This window comes from Lepus europaeus, chromosome X (genome assembly GCF_033115175.1).
Source record: "Lepus europaeus isolate LE1 chromosome X, mLepTim1.pri, whole genome shotgun sequence".
Lineage (NCBI taxonomy): Eukaryota > Metazoa > Chordata > Mammalia > Lagomorpha > Leporidae > Lepus > Lepus europaeus.
In genome coordinates this window covers 85390282-85409719 of record NC_084850.1, presented here as the reverse complement: position 1 = coordinate 85409719, position 19438 = coordinate 85390282, and the positions used below count along the sequence as shown (strand labels likewise).

At 40.3% G+C, this 19438-nt stretch overlaps 1 protein-coding gene across 1 annotated transcript in view; it reads right to left on the bottom strand.

The window, feature by feature from the left end:
• Positions 1–6290, bottom strand: part of TEX11 (testis expressed 11) — a 297390-nt gene extending 291100 nt beyond the window's left edge. Inside the window, exon 1 of the mRNA XM_062183085.1 lies at positions 6257–6290. Within this exon, the coding sequence (XP_062039069.1) occupies positions 6257–6290 (34 nt within the window). The remainder of the gene's footprint in view (positions 1–6256) is intronic.
• Between the last annotated feature and the right edge of the window lie 13148 nt (positions 6291–19438).

The window sequence follows — 19438 nt, the reverse complement described above, 5'->3', positions numbered from 1 at the left end:
CAGGGACCAATTTATTTGAGCCATCACTACTTAAGTGAACATTTTTATAGCTGATTTATTGTTTATTGTAGCAGATTTAAAAATCTGTTTATGGAAAGGCATTTGGCTTAGCAATTAAGATGTGGCTTGGGATGCCCACATCTTACACTGAAGTGCCTGAGTTCAATCTCTGGCTCTGGCTCCAGCTCTCTGGTAATGTGCACTCTGGGAAACAGCAGTGATGATTCAAGCTGTATGGTTGTTGCCACCCATATGGGGAGCCTGTATTGAGTTCCTGGCTCCTGGGTTTGGACTGACCCAGCTCCAGTAGTTGAAGCATTTGGGGAGTGAGCCAGAAAATGTAAGCTCATTGTCTGTCTGTCTGCCTGCCTGTCTATCTCTGTATCTCTGTGCCTTTCAAATAAATAAAATAAATAATTTTTAAAACACAGTTTCAGTGCTGGTGTTTTGTGGTGCAGCAAGTTAAGCCACCGCCTGCAACACCGACATTCCACATGAGTGCCAGTTCAAGTCCCAACTGCTCCACTTCCAATCCAGCCCCCTGCTAACACACCTGGGAAAGCAGCAGAGGATGGTCCAAGTACTTGTGCCCTTGTCACCCACGTGGGAGACCCAGATGGAGTTTCTGGTTCCTGATTTCCATCTGGCTCAGCCCCCACTGTTGTGGCAATCTAAGGAGTGAACTAGTGGATAGAAAGTTTCTCTCCTCCTACCCCGCCCCATAACTCGGCAGAGGTAGAGTTACAGAGAGAGAGAGAGAGAGAGAGAGAGAGAGAGAGAGAGAGAAAGAGGCAGAGAGAGATCTTCCATCCACTGGTTCACTCCCCAAATGGCCACAATGGCCAGAACCGGGTCAATCCGAAGCCAGGAACCAGGAGCATCTTCCGGGTCTCCAACATGGGGTGCAGGGGCCCAAGGACTTGGGCCATCTTCCATTGCTTTCCCAGGCCATCAGCAGGGAGCTTTATTTAAGAGGAGCAGCCGGGACTCGAACTGGAGTCTACATGGGATGCTGGTGCCACAGGCAGCTGATTAACCTATTATGCCACAATGCCAGCCCCATAAATAAATCTTAAAAACAAAAAACACCATGGTTAAGACTGTGCCAGGAAAATGATTGTTATAATAAAATAAAATATAATTTCGGGGCCAGCATTGTGGCAAAACTGTGACTTGTCACAGTTGTGACAAGCCGCCACTTGAGACACCAGTATCCCATATCAGAGCACCAGTTTGAGTCCTGTTTCACTTCCTATCCAGCTTCCTGTTAATGCATCTTGGAAAGCAATGGAAGATGACCCAAGTGCTTGGGCCCCAGACACACATGTAGGAGATCTGGATGGAGTTCTGGCCTCCTGGCTTCAGGCTGGACCAGTCCCAGCCAGTTGAGGCCATATGGAAAGTGAACCAGCAAATGGAAGACCTCTTTCTTTTTCTGTCTCTCCCTCTCTCTATGTCACTTTGCCTTTCAAATAAATAAATACATAAATAAATCTTTAAAATTACGTAAGTTTTAAAATGATATAGTTTCAGTTAAGCATCAGAAAATAGACTCAAATATGTCCAATATGTCCAAATATACTCAAATATTTTTTACAACACATAGAATCTTTATTAACCTACACTACATGAAGATTGGGGAAAATATGCCACACGTATATTGATAACCTCTTTCTTTCTCCTAAAATTATTTAACAGAAATGCTTATATTAAGTACCTTGACACTTATAAGATTTTTAGGTAAATATTGAGCCAAGGGACATATATTATAGCCCTTGATCAAAATACTGATAGTATGTTATTTAGAAACAGATTTTTTAAAAGAAAATGAAAATAATATAAATGTAAGTTTTTTGAGTTCCTTTTTAAATATATATGTATGTATATATATATATATACATATATATATACACTAAGACGTTACTATAGAATACCAATTATAATTTTTGATGACATGGTATATGAGACTGTGAATACATCAATTTTGGTTTGTGAATGTTCTCTTAAATGGATAATGCTTTACATAATTCATTTTTTGTCAAACTAATTCTGGTCGTTTCAAAACATATTTTGAACGTCATTCAGTTGAGCAACTTGACTGACACGAACTGAGACAATGACAGCACTGCACTCCTTTAGGATAAAATGCAGTCAGCAAAGCTGGGTAAATTATAATTATAGAAATTATACAGGTGAATGGTCAAGAGTTACTACAAAGGAAATTTACTTCTGGGAGAAGCTCAAAAAAAGCTTCTGTAAATGCAGTCCATGCCTCAGACACGAAGACAATATGCTGTATTAAGGTTATATCAAACAAGATTGTGCAAAGGGGGACATGATAAAGTATCTTTCTGGCTACTGAAATAAACTATGATTTACAACATGATTTCAGTCAATTTAACTTAAATGAGATTCACTCTAGTTGAAACTGGGGGGGGGGGGGGGAGAGGGCAACTATGCTAATCGTTATCAATTAATTCTGATTAGGTAGACAGCATTCTAGGTAGAATATAATAGAAAATAAACATTTCCCCTGTCCTTGAGTAAGGGAGCTTCTGTTGCAACATGGAACAATCTATCAACAGTCCTGCCAAGTCTCTGCCTGTGACCTCCATCAGCTCAACCAGTCATTCAAAAGCCAAAGCAGCTTAAAGGCCTGCCAGGGTGAATTCAAGATTTTACTCCAGGTCACAATGATTATATGCATTTTTTTAGTGAGAAAAGAACCAAAAAATGACAATGAAATTAACATTTTAGTAGACCTTTACAATCTCAATACATTTTCAAATGCATTCTCATTTTGTCTTAAATCTATTCAGTAAGAGAGATATTTTTATTTTGTTAGATGTTCAGACTGAGACAACAAAATTAAGTGACTTCTTGAAGGTGATACAAATAGGAAGTAGCATGTCAGGCCTTGAACTCCAGGTTTCTGACTTGTTATTTTTTACACACCACTATACTAGTTATATGGGGAAGAGTCTGGAACAAGTGAAAAGCCAGAACTCTGAAACAACTAAAAAACAGCAGAGAGAAGAAATGAGTCAAGACCATTCAGCATGCTACACCAGTTCTGACTGTGAGCTAAGAAATACCATTTAACTGCAGAATCTGGTTTCAATGAGAGCAGCCAAAATATCCAAATCAGCATTAAAAGGACATGGCAAACTCAAACAGGCTTAGTCATAAACTAAAATCACATTGTAAATCATAGCCCCTATCTGTGGTCAGGAAGAAAATCATTTTTCCTATACAATGTTCTGAGAAGTCCTAAACAACAAATTGAGTGTGATACAAGAGAATTCAAGCAGAGAGTCATAATGTAGAACTCAGATCAAACCGCACACACCACAGTACCAAGAACTCTATTCACAGCAGTGTATCTTACGTCTGAGCAGTGTTGTGATCCTAAAGGGCATCTTAGGGAAGGATGCCAGACAGGCTAACCCCGTGAAAATCATGACAAACAGAAACGACAAACCACAGACAAAAAAAAAAAAAAAAACCTCAGCTCTCAGCTTGCCCCAAGAGAGGGAGAGAATTAATCCATGTGGCCAGTGCCCCAATTTCTCCAGGGCTCCCCTAAGAACATCTGTCTCTCCAGTTTTGAAGTTCTGATGGGTCCAACACAGTCTAGCTTCTCAGGGGTGAGCAGAGACCATGACTTGGGCTGGTAGGATGCCACAGCTCCTCCTTTCTGGCCCAGCACAGAGCAAGCAAACAAAAATTATGCTGGCCTGCTTCTTCCTATGGAGGGAAGAGCTGATAGAGGCTGCCGCAATCTCTGGCAAGGCTGACTGGTGGAGGTCTGCTGTACAAAGCAAGCACATGAAGACTAAAAGAGGTGCCTTATTTGTCCAATGCACAGTAAGTCAAGGAAAATGAAGAACCAGGCAAATATGTTCCAAACAAAGAAACAAGACAAATATCCAGAAAGTGATCCTGATGGAATAGTTATATGATTTACTCAACAAAGAATTAAAAATACCTCTCATGAAGATGCTGTCAAAAGAACAATGCATGAACAGAGTAAGAATTTCAACAGAGAGAAAATATTAAAAAGTACCCAATATTTCTCCAAAAACATACAAACAGCCCTAACAGGTACATGAAAAATGCTTAACATCATTAATCATTAGGAAAACGTCAATCAAGAACACAATGAGATACCAGCTCACGCTTGATGGTTCATGATAGCTATTATCTAAAAGATAAAAGGCAAATGTTGGTGGGGATGTAGAAAAATTGGAGCCCTTACACATTGTTGGTAGGAATGTAAAATAGTGCAGCTGCTATAGAAAACAGTACAGAGGTTCCTCAAAAAATTAAAACTAGGACTCTCACATGATCTAGCAATCCCACTTCTGGGTATTTATTCACAAGCACTGAAATCAGGAGCTTGAAGACATATTAACAGTCCTATGTTGATTGTAGCTTTATTCACAGTAGTGAAGATGAGGAAACAACCCAAATGTCCACTGACAGATAAATGGATAAAGAAAATGTGGCTGAATACTATTCAACTTGTTAAGATTTATATTTTATTTATTTGAGAGATAGAGTTGCAGACAGAGAGAAGGAGAGACAGAGAGAAAGGTCTTCCATCCACTGGTTCACTCTCCAAATGGACGCAACAGCCAGGAGCCAGGAGCTTCTTCTAGGTCTCCCACGTGGGTGCAGGGGCCCAAGCACTTAGGCCATTTTCTACTGCTTTCCCAGGCCATAGCAGAGAGCTGGCTCAGAAGAGGAGCAGCCGGGACATGAACCAGCTCCTATATAGAATGCCAGCACCTCAGGCAGAGGCTTAGCCTACTATGCCACAGTGCTGACCCCTATTTAACCTTTAAAAAGGAGAAAATTCTGGAACATGCAACAACATGAATGAATCCTGAGCACATTATACTAAGTGAAGTAAGCCAACCACAGAAAAATATTGCATGAATTCACTTACATGAGATATCTAAAACAGTCAAAGTCATAAAAGGGTGGAATAGTGACTTTCCAGTGCTAGGTGGAGGGGAAAATGAAGGGCTACTAATCAACAGGCATGAAGTTTCAGTCAAGCAACGTGAATAAGAGCTGGCATTGTGGCTCAGTGGGTTAAGCTACCTCCTGCGACACTGGCATTCCCTATCGGAGTGCTGGCTAGAATCCCGGCTGCACCACTTTCCATCCAGCTCACAGCTAACACACCTGGGAAAGTAGAGGAAAATGGCCCATGGGAGACCTGAATAGAGCTCCAGGCTCCTGTTCTACCTTCCCAGCCCTGGTTATTGCAGGCATTTGGGAAGTGAACCAGAAGATGAAAGATATTCATTCTCATATTTTCTCTCTCTCTCTCTCTCTCTCTCTCTCTCTCTCTCTCTCTCTCTCTCCCTTTTTCCTTCTCTCCCCACCCCTTCTCTCTCTCTCAAATAAGTAAGTAAATTTTTCCCAGTTTGATTCTGTGAAGGAAACCCATTTCGCTACATTCAAGACACTAAACTTTATAGAGTCCAGATGATACAATTGGAGTGACACTGAAAAGAATGTCTCAAAAGGGTTCAACTCAGTCCTCTCAACCAAATACACATCGTGTAAATGCTACAAAGCAGTTGGTATCCAACACCTTTTGTATTTCTGTAAATTCAAGGCCTTAACTAAACAACTTACCAAACAAATCCTATCCTTAAGCATCTACTATACGAGACAGCTGTATACATTACCATTTTATTCTCATTACATCCCGTGGCCTTTTGTTACCCTCTGTAGCTGAGCCCTGCTATTGTTGACTAAGAATCTTCTGGTTTGTTTGACTACCATGGTATCAAAGGTTATTTCTATCTATTTAAACAATTTTAGCTTAATTAATAAATTTATTTCTGTTTACTGGATGCTACTAATGCATTAGGTACTGGAAGAAAGACTTAGCTGAGACACTTGGTCAAAAGATTCAGACCAGAAACAACACAAAGGAAGGTTGGTAACACAGCAGATGCACTATAACAACACAGTGGAAGTTGAAGCAGTTTAGCATGCTGACCACGCTTTAACAACTCTAACCAAAGAGGTCTTTGAAGAAAGAAAGATGTCTAAATTGTATCAACACTCCTTGTGGCTTCTTATCTCTATAGTTTTAATGAACTACACATAATACCATGGCCCTCTGTATCTGATATGGTGTAACTAGGCAGCTAGTAAAAATTTAGGTGAGCTGGAATTCTTAGAATCCTACAATGTAATCCTATCACTTTAACTGTTAACTTGATACACCCACCTTCCCAAGATGCACCTGTCACATCTAAGACCATGGTGCAAGCTAACACCAGCCAGTTTGTATATCCGATTAAGGCACCACCATCTACCTCATAAGAGGAGGCAGAGAGGGACCTCATAAGAGGAGACAGAGAGGGGGGTGAAGAGGGTTGTCTTTCCACTACAGAACACACTGAGAGGTACTGCTCTCGTTTTCTCTCTCTCTCTCTCTCTCTCTCTCTCTCTCTCTCTCTCTTTCTCTCTCTCTCTCTCTCTCTCTCACAGCCAACACTCTGACCCATTTGTGATAGTTATTTCTCTGTTTGGGGCAACCCACACTCATGTGTGAATGTATGTTTACTCCCTCACTGTTAAACAAATCCTGTTCCTATTTGTGTATGTTATTAGTCTCCACATAGAATTTTTACCTCTGTGAGACAAGAACCTGAACTGGAAATTAACATGCTCACACCACATCATCCAGGGATTGCACATCTGTGAATTCACCACAGTTAGAAAACATTTGGGAAAAACTGCATCTGTACTGAACATGTACAGACTTTATTTTCTTGATACTATTCCCCAAATAATATAGTCTAACAAGTATTTACATAGCATTTACGTTATATTAGGTATTATAAGCAATCTAGAGATGGTTTAAAATACACAGGAAAATGCAGGTAGGTTATATGCAAACACAACATAATTTTATATAAGGGACTGGCGCATCCTTAGATTTTGGTATCCATGGAAGGCCCTGGAACAAATCTTCTACACATACTAAGGGACAACCACACAAGAAAAATAGCTAATTTTTCACACAAGATATCTCTAGCCCTTCCATCCCTAATAGAATGTGCTAGTTATTTAGAGGATTCCTGAGGAAAATGTCAAATAATTAGGCACTCTGTGATTTTTTTTTAATTTATTTTATTCACTTGAAAGACAGAAAGAGAGAAAGAGATCTCCCAACTTCTTCTGATTCACTCTCCAAATACCTGCAACCTGAGCCAGGCCCATGTACATTTCCAAATCATAAAAAGTACAAATCTTCATCATTATCACCAAATCATTATCACATTTAAATCATCACAAAAAAAGACTTCTAAATCATCATTAATTAAAACAAAACTAGAATAATTCCTTGTGGTCATGTTGGTATCCTTGTGGACCATATGAATTAAGTGACAAAAATTATTATATTCATCCATTCATTCATTAAACATTTAGTGATAAACAAATACTTTGCTAAACACCAATGATACAACATGAATTAAGATAGTCTGCTCCCTTGAAGAGCTTACAGTCATCTCCACACAAGATATATGTGGATATACATATATCAATCAACTAATGTTTTAGAGTTTTTAAGTCACCTTAAAATGCTAGTAACACATTCTAATTTTACAACTGATTAAAAGAAAGGACATGGAGAGGAGTTAATCAACTTATACAAGATCAAAGCTATTAACAGCATAGCCCTGAAAAGAATCCAAGGCAACTACACCCTTTCTGCTTTGGCTGGCATCCATATTGTCTCCTTACTGCTAGGAATATAAAGATGAGTGAGGCAGTCTATCCCATCACAAGGATCACACTATCAAGGGACATCAAAATGAAAAGAAAATTACAATATAGTGTTGTGAGTGCTGCAAATGCAAGATGCTATAGGACTATAAAGAATGGATTGGGTAATTCTGCCAACTTGAGGGAGGGGAAATAGGAATGGTAGGATAGGCCTCGGGAGGTGCTCTTGAATGGTAAATTAAAGATTCCCAGGCAGATATCACATAAATACATGCCAAAGGGGGAAGCACAGAGATCTGGAAAAGCACAATGGGTTGAAATAATCATAAGTACTTGGAGAAAAGGGTAAAGGATGATTACAGGAAATATCATTAGGAAGATATGTAGAGGCATACTCAGAAGGTTCAGGTCTTTGGTCATTTAACTCTTTATTTCTAAACTGTATTATTTCTACCTAATCAGGCAACCCCAATCAATATTCCAATAGGATTTCTGCACAGGTTGTATAACAGGTACACTCATGACTTTTTAAAAAACTCATTTTTATTTTATTTGAAAGGCAGAGATCCAGAGAGCCAGACACAGAGAGATCTTTCATCTGCTGGTTCACTCCCCAAACGCTCCCAAACAGCCAAGAAAGTCAGCAAGGAGGAACTCAAACTGATTCTTCTACATGGGTGGCCAGGGACCAAAATACTTGAGCTGTCACCAGCTGCCTTCCCAGCGTATGCACTAGCAGGAAGATGGTTGGGAAGAGGAGTCAGTATTCAAACCAGGAGCTCTGATACGGGATGCTGACATACCAAGGGGCATCTTCACCTCTGTGCCAAATTCCCACCCCTCTTTATGATTCATAATCCTGTGGCCCTCTCTTGGTACATTTCCTAATAATTCTGCCATTCCTAATCTGAGGATCTCATTGTGGCATTTAAAAGAAATAAGGCTTGGGAAGACTTCCAAATAAATAAAATCCTTTGAGTTCAATGAAAGCTAGTTTCCTTGAATGAATTCCCCCTCCCAACTTCTTTTTTAAGATTTACTGATTGGAAAAGCATGTGGGGGGGGGGGGATGGGCGAGGTGAGTGGCAGGGGTCCCTACTAGTTTGTTTTTTTTTTTTTTTGAGATTTATTTATTTGAAAGGCAGAGTTACAGAGAGACAGAGGCAGAGGCTAAGAGAGAGAAGTCTTCCATCCACTTGTTCACTCCCCAGATGGCTGCAACAGCTAGAGCAGGGCTCAATCCGAAGCCAAGAGCCAGGAGCTTGCTCTGGGTCTCTCACATGGGTGCAGGGGCCCAAGGACTTGGGCCATCTCCTACTGCTTTCCCAAGCCATAGCAGAGAGCTGGATTGGAAGTGAAGCAGCCAGAACTCGAACTGGTGCCCATATGGGATGCCGGCACTGCAGGCGGCAGCTTTAACTGTTTCACCACAGTGCCAGCCCCACCTACTGGTTCTTGAAGTAAGAATTTGAGTCTGGGGTTAATGTTGTGGCAGAGCAGGTTAAGCCTATACCTGCAACACCAGCATCCCTTGTGAGCTCCAGTTCGAGTACAGGCTGCTCCACTTCTTACTCAGTTCTCTGTTAATATGCCTAGGAAAGCAACAGATGGCCCAAGTGCTTAAACCCCTGCCACCTACGTAGGAGACCTAGATGGAGTTCGGGGCTCCTGGCTTTGGCCTTGCCCAGCCCCAGCGAATGTGGCCATTTAGAGAATGACACAGCAAGTGAGAGATCTCTGTCTCTCCTCTCTCTCTGAAACCTTGCCTTTCAAAATACAAATACATCTTTGAAAAAAAAAAAGAATTTGAGCCTTTAAAAAAAAGTGTCCTCTAAAAAGGAAATACTCTAGACAACCTGTTGAAATCTGATTACAAAAGCATGTTGCATTCCAGCAATTGCAAACCTAAGCAGTTTCCCCAAGAAAAATGGAAACCTAAGTTTATTTAAAAAACTTATACATGAAGATTCATAGCAACATTATTCATATAGCCAAAAGTGTGCATCTGAATGCATATATTCATTCTCTGGAATCCTACTAAGCAATAAAAGGAATTAACTACTCATATGTAACAATATGGATGAGTCTCATGACAGTTACATTGAGTGAAAGACAAAATTAAAAAGGGGTGCATACTGTATGATCTCATTTGTAAACTAAACTACAATGATAGAAATCGGAACAGGGGCTGTCTGGGTGGAGGGTGGTAGGTAGATTGACTGCAAGGGGCATAACAGAATTTTCTAAGGAAATGAGAATATTCTAATTCTTTCTGAAAAAGGAAAAATCCTCAAAGGGCAGGAAGACAGGGCAAGGGGAGAAATCTTCCACCTGCCAGCTCACTCCCCAGATGCCTACAACAAGCTGGGACTAGTGTCAAAACAAAGCCAAGAACCCAGAACTCAGAGTCTCCTACATGGGTGGCAGGGACCCAAGTACTTGCATCATCACTTGTTGTCTCCAAGAGCGCACATTAGCAGGAAGCTGGAATGGGAAAGGGAGACAAGACTAGAACTCAGGCACTCCAAAATGCGACGCATGCGTCCCAAACCATGTTCTAACCATTGTGCTAACTACTGTCTGTAATTCATACCTCAATAAAGTTTAGAAAGAAAGGGGGAGGAATGAAGGAGGAAAGGGGAGAGAGTGCACAGGAAGAGAGAAAGAAAAAGTACTTTAAGGATTAAATCCCTGGAAGCTGTAGGTCAGGAGCAGAGGAGCGCAGAACCACATCTAAGTTTGTTCAGTATCTAGAAGGTAACCTCAAAGGTGAACAGGATGGTTGGTAACAGAGGTACATATATGAAGAGCCCTTGAGAAGACAATCAGAAAATCTAAACCTACGGATACAGCCAAGTATAGACCAATAGACAAGAGCAAATCAGGCAGGTTGAACCAGCATACCTAAAGCATGCTGCTTAACAGATTGATGTGAACTTGAAATGAGGTTTTCAATGGCATAACACTGTATCCTTGACCCTGTCCTATTTAAAAAGTTCTTCAATGATTTCTTTGAAGAAACTTAGAAGGAGAGATATCAAATAATACAGATTTTGTAATCAGAAATAAAAATTAAATCTCCAGTTGTAGCAATGCAAGAAAAAAGTAGAGTCCTGCATGTAAACCTTCAAAACTAACTGTACCAATACATTAAAGAGGCAAAATGCAACTTAACAGCCATATGTATTTTCAAAAGACTGAGAAGCTTTTCGGGGCAAAGCATTCCAAATCAGTCACCAGTGTGATGTGAAAAAGAAAAATTCAATCTTAGCTGCATTCTTACATAAAGAGAACAATGGTCACCCTTAAATCAAAAGAGGAAGACTATCTTGTGCTCATCATATCAAACCTAGAAAATTGTGTTCTGTTCTTAAGTGTTCTGTACTACACTTTAAGGAATAATATGCAAAGAACAGAGCATGTTCAGAGAACTGCAGGCAAAATGATGAGAGGGCTAGAAATCACATAACAAGTGCACAAACTAAGAATGCTCAACCTGAAGAAGAAACTTGCCAGGGGACATGGTAAGTATGTTCAAACAGCTGAAGAGCTACCACGTAGAAAAGTAGGTGCATTCAATTCACCACAAAAGGTATAGCTTAGGTGCCAGCACTGTGGTGCAGCCGGTTAGACTGTAACCTGCGTGCCAGTCACCCATATGAACGCCATTTCAAGCCCTAACTACTCCACTTCTGATCCAGTTCACTGCACCTGGGAAAGCACTGGAGTATGCCCCGGGTACTTGGGCCCCTGCCACCCACGTGTGGAAGACCCGGATGAAGCTCCTGGCTTCAACCTGGCCCAGCCCTAGCTGTTGCTGCTGCCATTTGGGGAGTGAATCAGCAATGGAAACTCTCTCTCTCTCTCTCTCTCTCTCTCTCTCTCTCTCTCCCCCTCTCTCTCCCTCTCTCTCTCTCTCTCTCTCTCTCTCTCTCTCTCTGCCTCTCCCTCTCTCTGTAACTCTGCCTTTCAGATAATAAATAAATAAATACATAAATCTCTTTTTTTAAAAGTATAACTTAGATCAGCTTCTATTCCTTTTTGGTCTTGATCTGGATTGGGATTTGTGGCAGAAGATTGGTGTTATCAGTTTTCCATAAGGAAATAAACTAAAGCCATCACTGGTGCTTTGTAGTCCATTTTTACAAAACTCAACTTAAAAAGTTACGTGTAATCCACAATAACTAAATAGGAAGAAGACATGCTGATTTTCACCACAGGATGATAACAGAAAAAAAGCAGAGTAACTGCGTTCCCAGGGGAGAACTGGGAGACATGTTTGAAGTGAAAATTCTACAGAAACAAGAGAGACACCATGCAGCAGCACGGATAGTACAAACACACAGCCATGAGGGGGGATGCCACCTGTGACTCCCACAGCCGTGGGCTGAAGAAGACACCATCTTCTTGGAGCAAGGTGAGAGGAGATTGTGGCAGCCAGTGTCACTGGTAATATTCCTGAGGGAGAACCTTGTGGACCACACTGCCTTTGAGTCCAGCTTGGAGTGCTAGTGTGAGGTAGGGTGCCCACCTAACCCCGTGAAAGGGGAACATAGTTCTTTCTCCTCATCCCCCAACAAAGGCAGCCAGTGACTAGCAGGGAGGAAGCATCATCATTAATAATGCCAGTAAATGCTGAAGCAGCTCACGCACGTGTGCAATTGCAGGATTTTATCAGAGGGATAAATCTGTGCTCCCTTTCCCCCACTCTATCACAGCTGCCTGGACTGAAACTGCCAACACAGAGCACCTCAGGCAGAACACCTCTGCTCTCTCCGTGGATGGAGTAGGCTCCTAGGGCTGAGAGTGGATCTCCTGCTCCCTGTAACTGTGGGAGCCTTGCACGCTATGGCTATGGGAATTCTGTGATTGCACAAAACGACCTGAGGTATAGCTGGATCTCTAGGCAGTCGTTGTGTCTAGCTTCAGAGGCTCAGATTCCCTGAGTGTCTGGGGTAGGTCATTGCAAGAGGATTCCATGCTCACAAAGAGGACCACACAGATCCTTTGTGTGGTTCATGCACTTGTGTGGGTGAGGTGCGTAGCCACTGTATGCTAACCCCAGGCATTGATAACCTTGGCAGAGGGAGTTGAGGCTGTATGACACCAGCCGACATGATCATACCCTCCCTCGATCTGACAGTAGAGGAGATCTACCACGCCCAAGTTGGGTGTCACCCTGGACTCTTGCCCACACTCAAGCACTGACCAGAGCTACGTGACCCACCCAGCATATGCCCCTGTATATCCACTGAAGGAGCAGACATTCCACTAATCCACAGAGGAATACTTCAAAGATAAAAGACATCAAGGGAGAAAAACTAGTGTTTCCACATATGCCTAAAAATAAATGTAGAAATATATGAAACATGAATAACGAGGACAATATGACTTCTTAAAAGGAACCAACAAAACATCAATATTAGAATGTGAAGACGAAGAGATTGATGAAATGCCTGAAAAGGAATTTAAAAGACTGATCATAAGATTACTGAAAACACAGAAGAGCAAATAGATGAGATGAAAAAATCATACATGATATGGATGAAAATTTTGACAGGAGACACAGATATTGAAGAAGAGAAATCAAACTGAAATATTAGAAATGAAGAATTCAATATGTCAAATAGAAAATACAGTGGAAAGTATTAACAACAAACTGGTCAGACAGAAGAAGGAATATCTGAACTACAAGACAAACCTTTGACTCAGACAAAAAAAAAAAATAAGAGGGGCCGGCCCTGTGGCATAAGTGGGTAAAGCCACCACCTGCAGTGCCAGCATCCCATATGGGAGCCAGTTCGAGTCCTGCTGCTCAATTTCCAATCCAGCTCTCTGCTATGGTCTGAGAAAGCAGTGGAAGATGTCCCAAGTGCTTGGGCCCCTGCACCCATGTGGGAGACCCAGAAGAAGCTCCTGACTCCTGGCTTCAGATCAGCTCAGCTCTGGCCATTGCAGCCATTTGGGGAGTGAACTAGTAGATGGAAGATACCTCTCTCTCTCCCTCTCTCTGTAACTCTGCCTCTCAAATATATAAACCTTTTTTTTAAAAAAAAAAAGACCCATCTATTTGCTGCCTATAAGAAACACACCTCATTAACAAAGACATACACAGACTGTAAGTGAAAGGATGGAAAAAAGATATTTCATACTAACAGAAAGCAAAAGCAAGCAGAGTAGTGATCCTAAAATCAGACAAAATAGACTTTAACACGAAAACTGTTAAAAGAGACAGAGAAGGGCATTGTGTAATGAGTAAGGGATCAATTCAAAAGGAAGATGTGGCTATATTCAATGTATAAGCACCCAATGCCAAGGCTCCTGGCTATTTAAAACAAGTGTTTAAGGATCTAAAGGCAGATATAGGCTCCAATACAATAATAATGGGGGACTTCAACAACCCACTGTCATAAATGGACAGATCAACTACACAAAAAATCAACAAAGAAACAACAGAGTTAACACTTTGGACCAAATGGAAATAATAGATATCTACAGAACATTTCATCCTATAGATGCACAATATATATTTTTTCATCAGTGCATAAAACTTTCCCTAGGATAGACCATACCCTAGGCCATAAAACAAGTCTCAACAAATACAAAAAGTTGAAATCATACCATGTATCTTTTCTTTTTTTTTTTAAACAGGCAGAGTGGACAGTGAGAAAGAAAGACAGAGAGAAAGGTCTTCCTTTGCCGTTGGTTCACCCTCCAATGGCCGCCGCTGATCCGAAGCCAGGAGCCAGGTGCTTCTCCTGGTCTCCCATGGGGTGCAGGGCCCAAGCACTTGGGCCATCCTCCACTGCACTCCCGGGCCACAGCAGAGAGCTGGCCTGGAAGAGGGGCAACCAGGACAGAATCCGGCACCCCGACCGGGACTAGAACCCGGTATGCGGCGCCGGCACCATGTATCTTTTCTGACCACAATAGAATGAAGCTGGAAATTAGTAATTTAGGAAACTTTAGAAAATGTGAAAACATATGGAGACTGAACAACATGCTCCTGAATGAACAGTGAGTTGGTTATAGAAGAAATTAAAAGGGAAGTAAAAAACTTCCTAGAAACAAATGAAGATGACACACAACATATGAAAACAGTATTAACAGGAAAGTTTATACCAATTAGTGCCTACATCAAGGAATTGGAAAGGCATCAAATAAATGATCTAACAATGCATCTCAAGGACCTGGAAAAACAAGAACAAACCAAACCCAAAATAAGTAGGAGAAAATAAATAATTAAAATTAAAGAAGAGGGGATGGCATTGGGCATAATGTGTTAAGCTACTGCCTGCAATGCCAGCATCTCACATGGGCACCAATTGGAGTCCTGGCTGCTCTACTTCCAATCCAGCTCCCTGCTAATATGCCTGGGAAAGCCCAAAAGATGGCCAAAGTTCTTGGGCCCCTGAACCCACATGGGAGACACAGATGAAGTTCCTGGCTCCTTAGCTTTGGCCTAGCCCCGCCCTGGCCATTACAATCATTTGGGGAGTGAACTAGCAGATGCAAGATCTCTCTCTCTCTCTCTCTCTCTCTCTCTCTATCTCTGTACTCTGCCTTTCAAATAAATAAATCTTTTTTAAAAAATGAGAGAAGAAATAAAATTGAAACCAAAAACACAATACAAAAGATCAGTGAAATGAAGAGCTAGTTTTTTGAAAAAATAAACAAAATTGATACACAAAAAAAGGGTTGGGGAGAGAAGACCAAAATTAATAAAATCAGAGATGAAAAAGGTGATGTTACAATGAATATCACAGAAATAAAAAGAATCATCAGGAATTACTACAAACAGCTAGACGTCAACAAATTGGAAAATCTAGAAGAAATGGATGTGTTTCTGAACACATACAATCCACCAAAATTGAATCATGAAGACATAGAAAACCTAAATAGACCAATAACCAAGATGGAGATTTAATCAATAATAAAGACCCTCCCAACAAACAAAAGCCCAGGACCCGATGGCTACATTGCTGAATTCTACCAAGCCTTTAAATAACTAATTCCAATTCTCCAACTATTCAAAACAGTCCAAAGGGAGGGAATACTCTCAAACTCCTTCTATGGGGTCAGCATCACCTAAATTACAAAAACCAGAAAAAGATACAACCAAGAGAACTATAGAGCAATATCCATGATGAACACAGATGCAAAAGTCCTCAGCAATATACTAGTTAATCAAATCCAACAACACATCAAGAAAGATCACTCACCCGGACTAAGTGGGATTTATCACTGATATGCAGGGATGGCTCAACATACACACATCAATAAATGTGATACAGCACATTAACAAATTTACAGTAAAAAGCATATGATTATCTCAATAGATGCAAAGAAAGCATTTGATAAAATACAACATCCTTTCATAATAATAAAAAAAAAAACTTTAAGCAAATTGGGTATAGAAGGAACATTCCTCAACACAATCAAGGCAATTTATGACAAATCCACAGCCAGCGTCATATTGAATGGAGAAAAGTTGGAAGCATTTCCACTAAGATCCAAAACCAGACAAGGGCACCCACTTTCACACAGCTATTGAATATAGTTCTGGAAGTTTTAGCCAGAAACATTAGGCAAGAAAAATAAATCAAAAGGATATGAATTAGAAAAGAGGAACTCAAATTATCCCTGTTTGTAGATGACATAATCCTATATATACAGGAACTGAAAAACTCCACTAAGAGACTATTGGAACTCATAACAAAGTTTAGAAAAGTTGCAGGATATAAAATCAACACACAAAAATCAATAGCCTTTGTATACACAAACAATGCCATGGCTGAGACAGAACTTGTAAGATCAGTATAATTGACAATAGCTATAAAAATTTTAAATACCCTTGAATAAATTTAACCACAGATGTGAAAGATCGCTCCAATGAAAATTACAAAACATTAAAGAAAGAATTAGAAGACACAAGAAAATTGGGAAATCTTCTATGTTCGTGGAATTAATAGTAGTCATTCTACTATTCTATCATCATCTATTCTATCATCAAAATGCCCATACTACCCAAAGCAATTTACAGACTCAAAGTGATCCCAATCAAAATACCAAGGACATTCTTCTCAGAACTAGAAGCATGATGCTAAAATTCATATGGAAGCACAAGAGACTCTGAATAGCTAAAGCAATCTTAAATAACAGAAATAAAGCTGAAGGCACCACAATATCAGATTTCAACACATACTACAGGGCAGTTATAATCAAAACAGCCTGGTACTGGCACAAAAATACACATGTAGATGAATGAAACAGAATAGAAACCCCCAAAATTTATCCACACATATACAACTATTTAATCTAACCCCTGAAGAGAGCACAGTCTCCTCAACAAATGGTGTTGGAAAAATTGGATCCATGCATGCAGAAATACGAAACAAGAATCTCACCTTACACCTTATACAAAAATCAAATCACAGTGGATCAAGGATATAAATCTATGAACTGATGCCATCAAATTCCTGGAGGAGGCCCGCGCCGTGGCTTAACAGGCTAATCCTCCACCTGGCGGCGCCGGCACACCAGGTTCTAGTCCCGGTTGGGGCGCCAGATTCTGTCCCGGTTGCCCCTCTTCCAGGCCAGCTCTCTGCTATGGCCCGGGAAGGCAGTGGAGGACGGCCCAGGTCCTTGGGCCCTGCACCTGCATGGGAGACCAGGAGAAGCACCTGGCTCCTGGCTTCGGATCAGCGCGATGGACAGGCCGCAGCGGCCATTGGAGGGTGAACTAACGGCAAAAAGGAAGACCTTTCTCTCTGTCTCTCTCTCTCTCTCACTATCCACTCTGCCTGTCAAAAAAAAAATTCCTTGAGGAAAACACTGAGGAAACCATCAGGGAAATGCAAATAAAAAATCACAATGAGGGGGCCGGTGCTATGGCATAGCAGATAAGGCCACCGCCTGCAGTGCTGGCATCCATATGGGCGCCAGTTTAAGTCCCAGCTGCTCCACTTCTGATCCAGCTCTCTACTATAGCCTGGGAAAGCAATGGAACATGGCCCAAGTCTTTGGGCCCCTGCACCCACATGGGAGACCCAGAAGAATCTCCTGGCTCCTGGCTTCTGATAGGCACAGCTCCAGCCGTTGTTGACATCTGGAGAGTGAACCAGTGGATGGAAGACCTCTCTCTCTCTCTCTCTCTCTCTGCCTCTGCCTCTCTGTAACTCTGCCTTTCAAATAAATAAATAAATCTTTAAAAAAAAAACACAATGAGGATTTACTTCTCCCCAGTGAGAATGGCTACCATCCAAAAATAAAAAAAATAATAATAATAAATGCTGGCTCCCTAAAACACTGTAGGTGGGAATGTAAACTAGTACAACCATATGGAAAACAGAATGGAGATTCCTCAGAAATCTGAAAATATATCTACCATATGACCCAACAGTGCCAATCCTGGGAATTTACCCAACCAAAATGAAATCAATATAAGAAAGAACTATTTGTACCTGATATTTTTTACAGCTCAGTTCCCAATAACTAAGATATGGAATCAACCCAGATGTCCATCAACTGATGACTGGATAAAGAAAATGTGGTACATATACACTGTGGAATAGTACTCAGCCATAAAAAAGAATGAAATCCTATCTTTCACAACAAAATGTAACTGGAAACCATTATGCTTAGTGAAATAAGCCAGTCCCAAAAGGACAAATATCATATTTTCTTTGATATGAAGCAGTTAATATAAAATACAAAAAATGTGTAGGAATGAAATGGACATCTTAAGATTTGTTTTTTTTAGCCCTAGTTTATACTGTTGTGTAACTACAGTCTTTTTTTTACTTGTTGAATATTATGGTTAGTTGTATATTAATCCTGTGATCATATAATGAACTGAAATTTTGTTTTTGCAAAAATTTTTTTTAAATGGAAGAAGGAGGAGGATTGAGGGAAGAAAAGAAGGAGGGAGGGAAGTATGATTATCTTCTCAGAAGTTTACCTATGAAATACATGAAATCTGCTCTCTTCATATTAATAAAAATAAGCAAAAAAGAAAGTGGAGGGGAGAAGAAGTAAATCAAGTTAGTGGGTTATACTCAGCACTTTCTTAAATGAAAAAGAAAGTATAATACACTCCATGTAACAAGGGTAAAAACTTGTTTCATTCAACTTTTGATAATAGTGTTTGTTTGCTGAGATATGATGGAAAACATATTTTCTTCCTACAGGTAGTGGTCAAAAATGTTAGAAAGTTCCTGCTTAACACTCAAAATCACAATGTTCACTGTAGTGTTGATTGCAATAGCAAATATTTAAAATAACTGATATGTTAAAAAAAAAGGAAATGGAATAAATAAGTTACAATACATTTACACTAGTACTATCAGCAGTGTAAATAAATGATCTAGAGTTAAAATGCCCATATGGATAAATATTTAAAACACAATGCGGAGCAAAAACCAGACAAGTTGCAGGGGAAAATCCCATTTAAAATAATATAATTTATGTGAAATTTTAAAAGATAAAAATGGTACGTGTAAACTTTTAGTTCTCTGAAACAGTGAAATGACTGAGGCATAGGAGAAACTGTTAAGATTTGACAAAACACAGTGACAAGTACACAAGTGTTCAATATATTATTCCTATGTTTTTCTGTATGCTTCAAATATCTATGTAAAATACAAGATCTCAAATATATCCTTAAAATTCATAATCC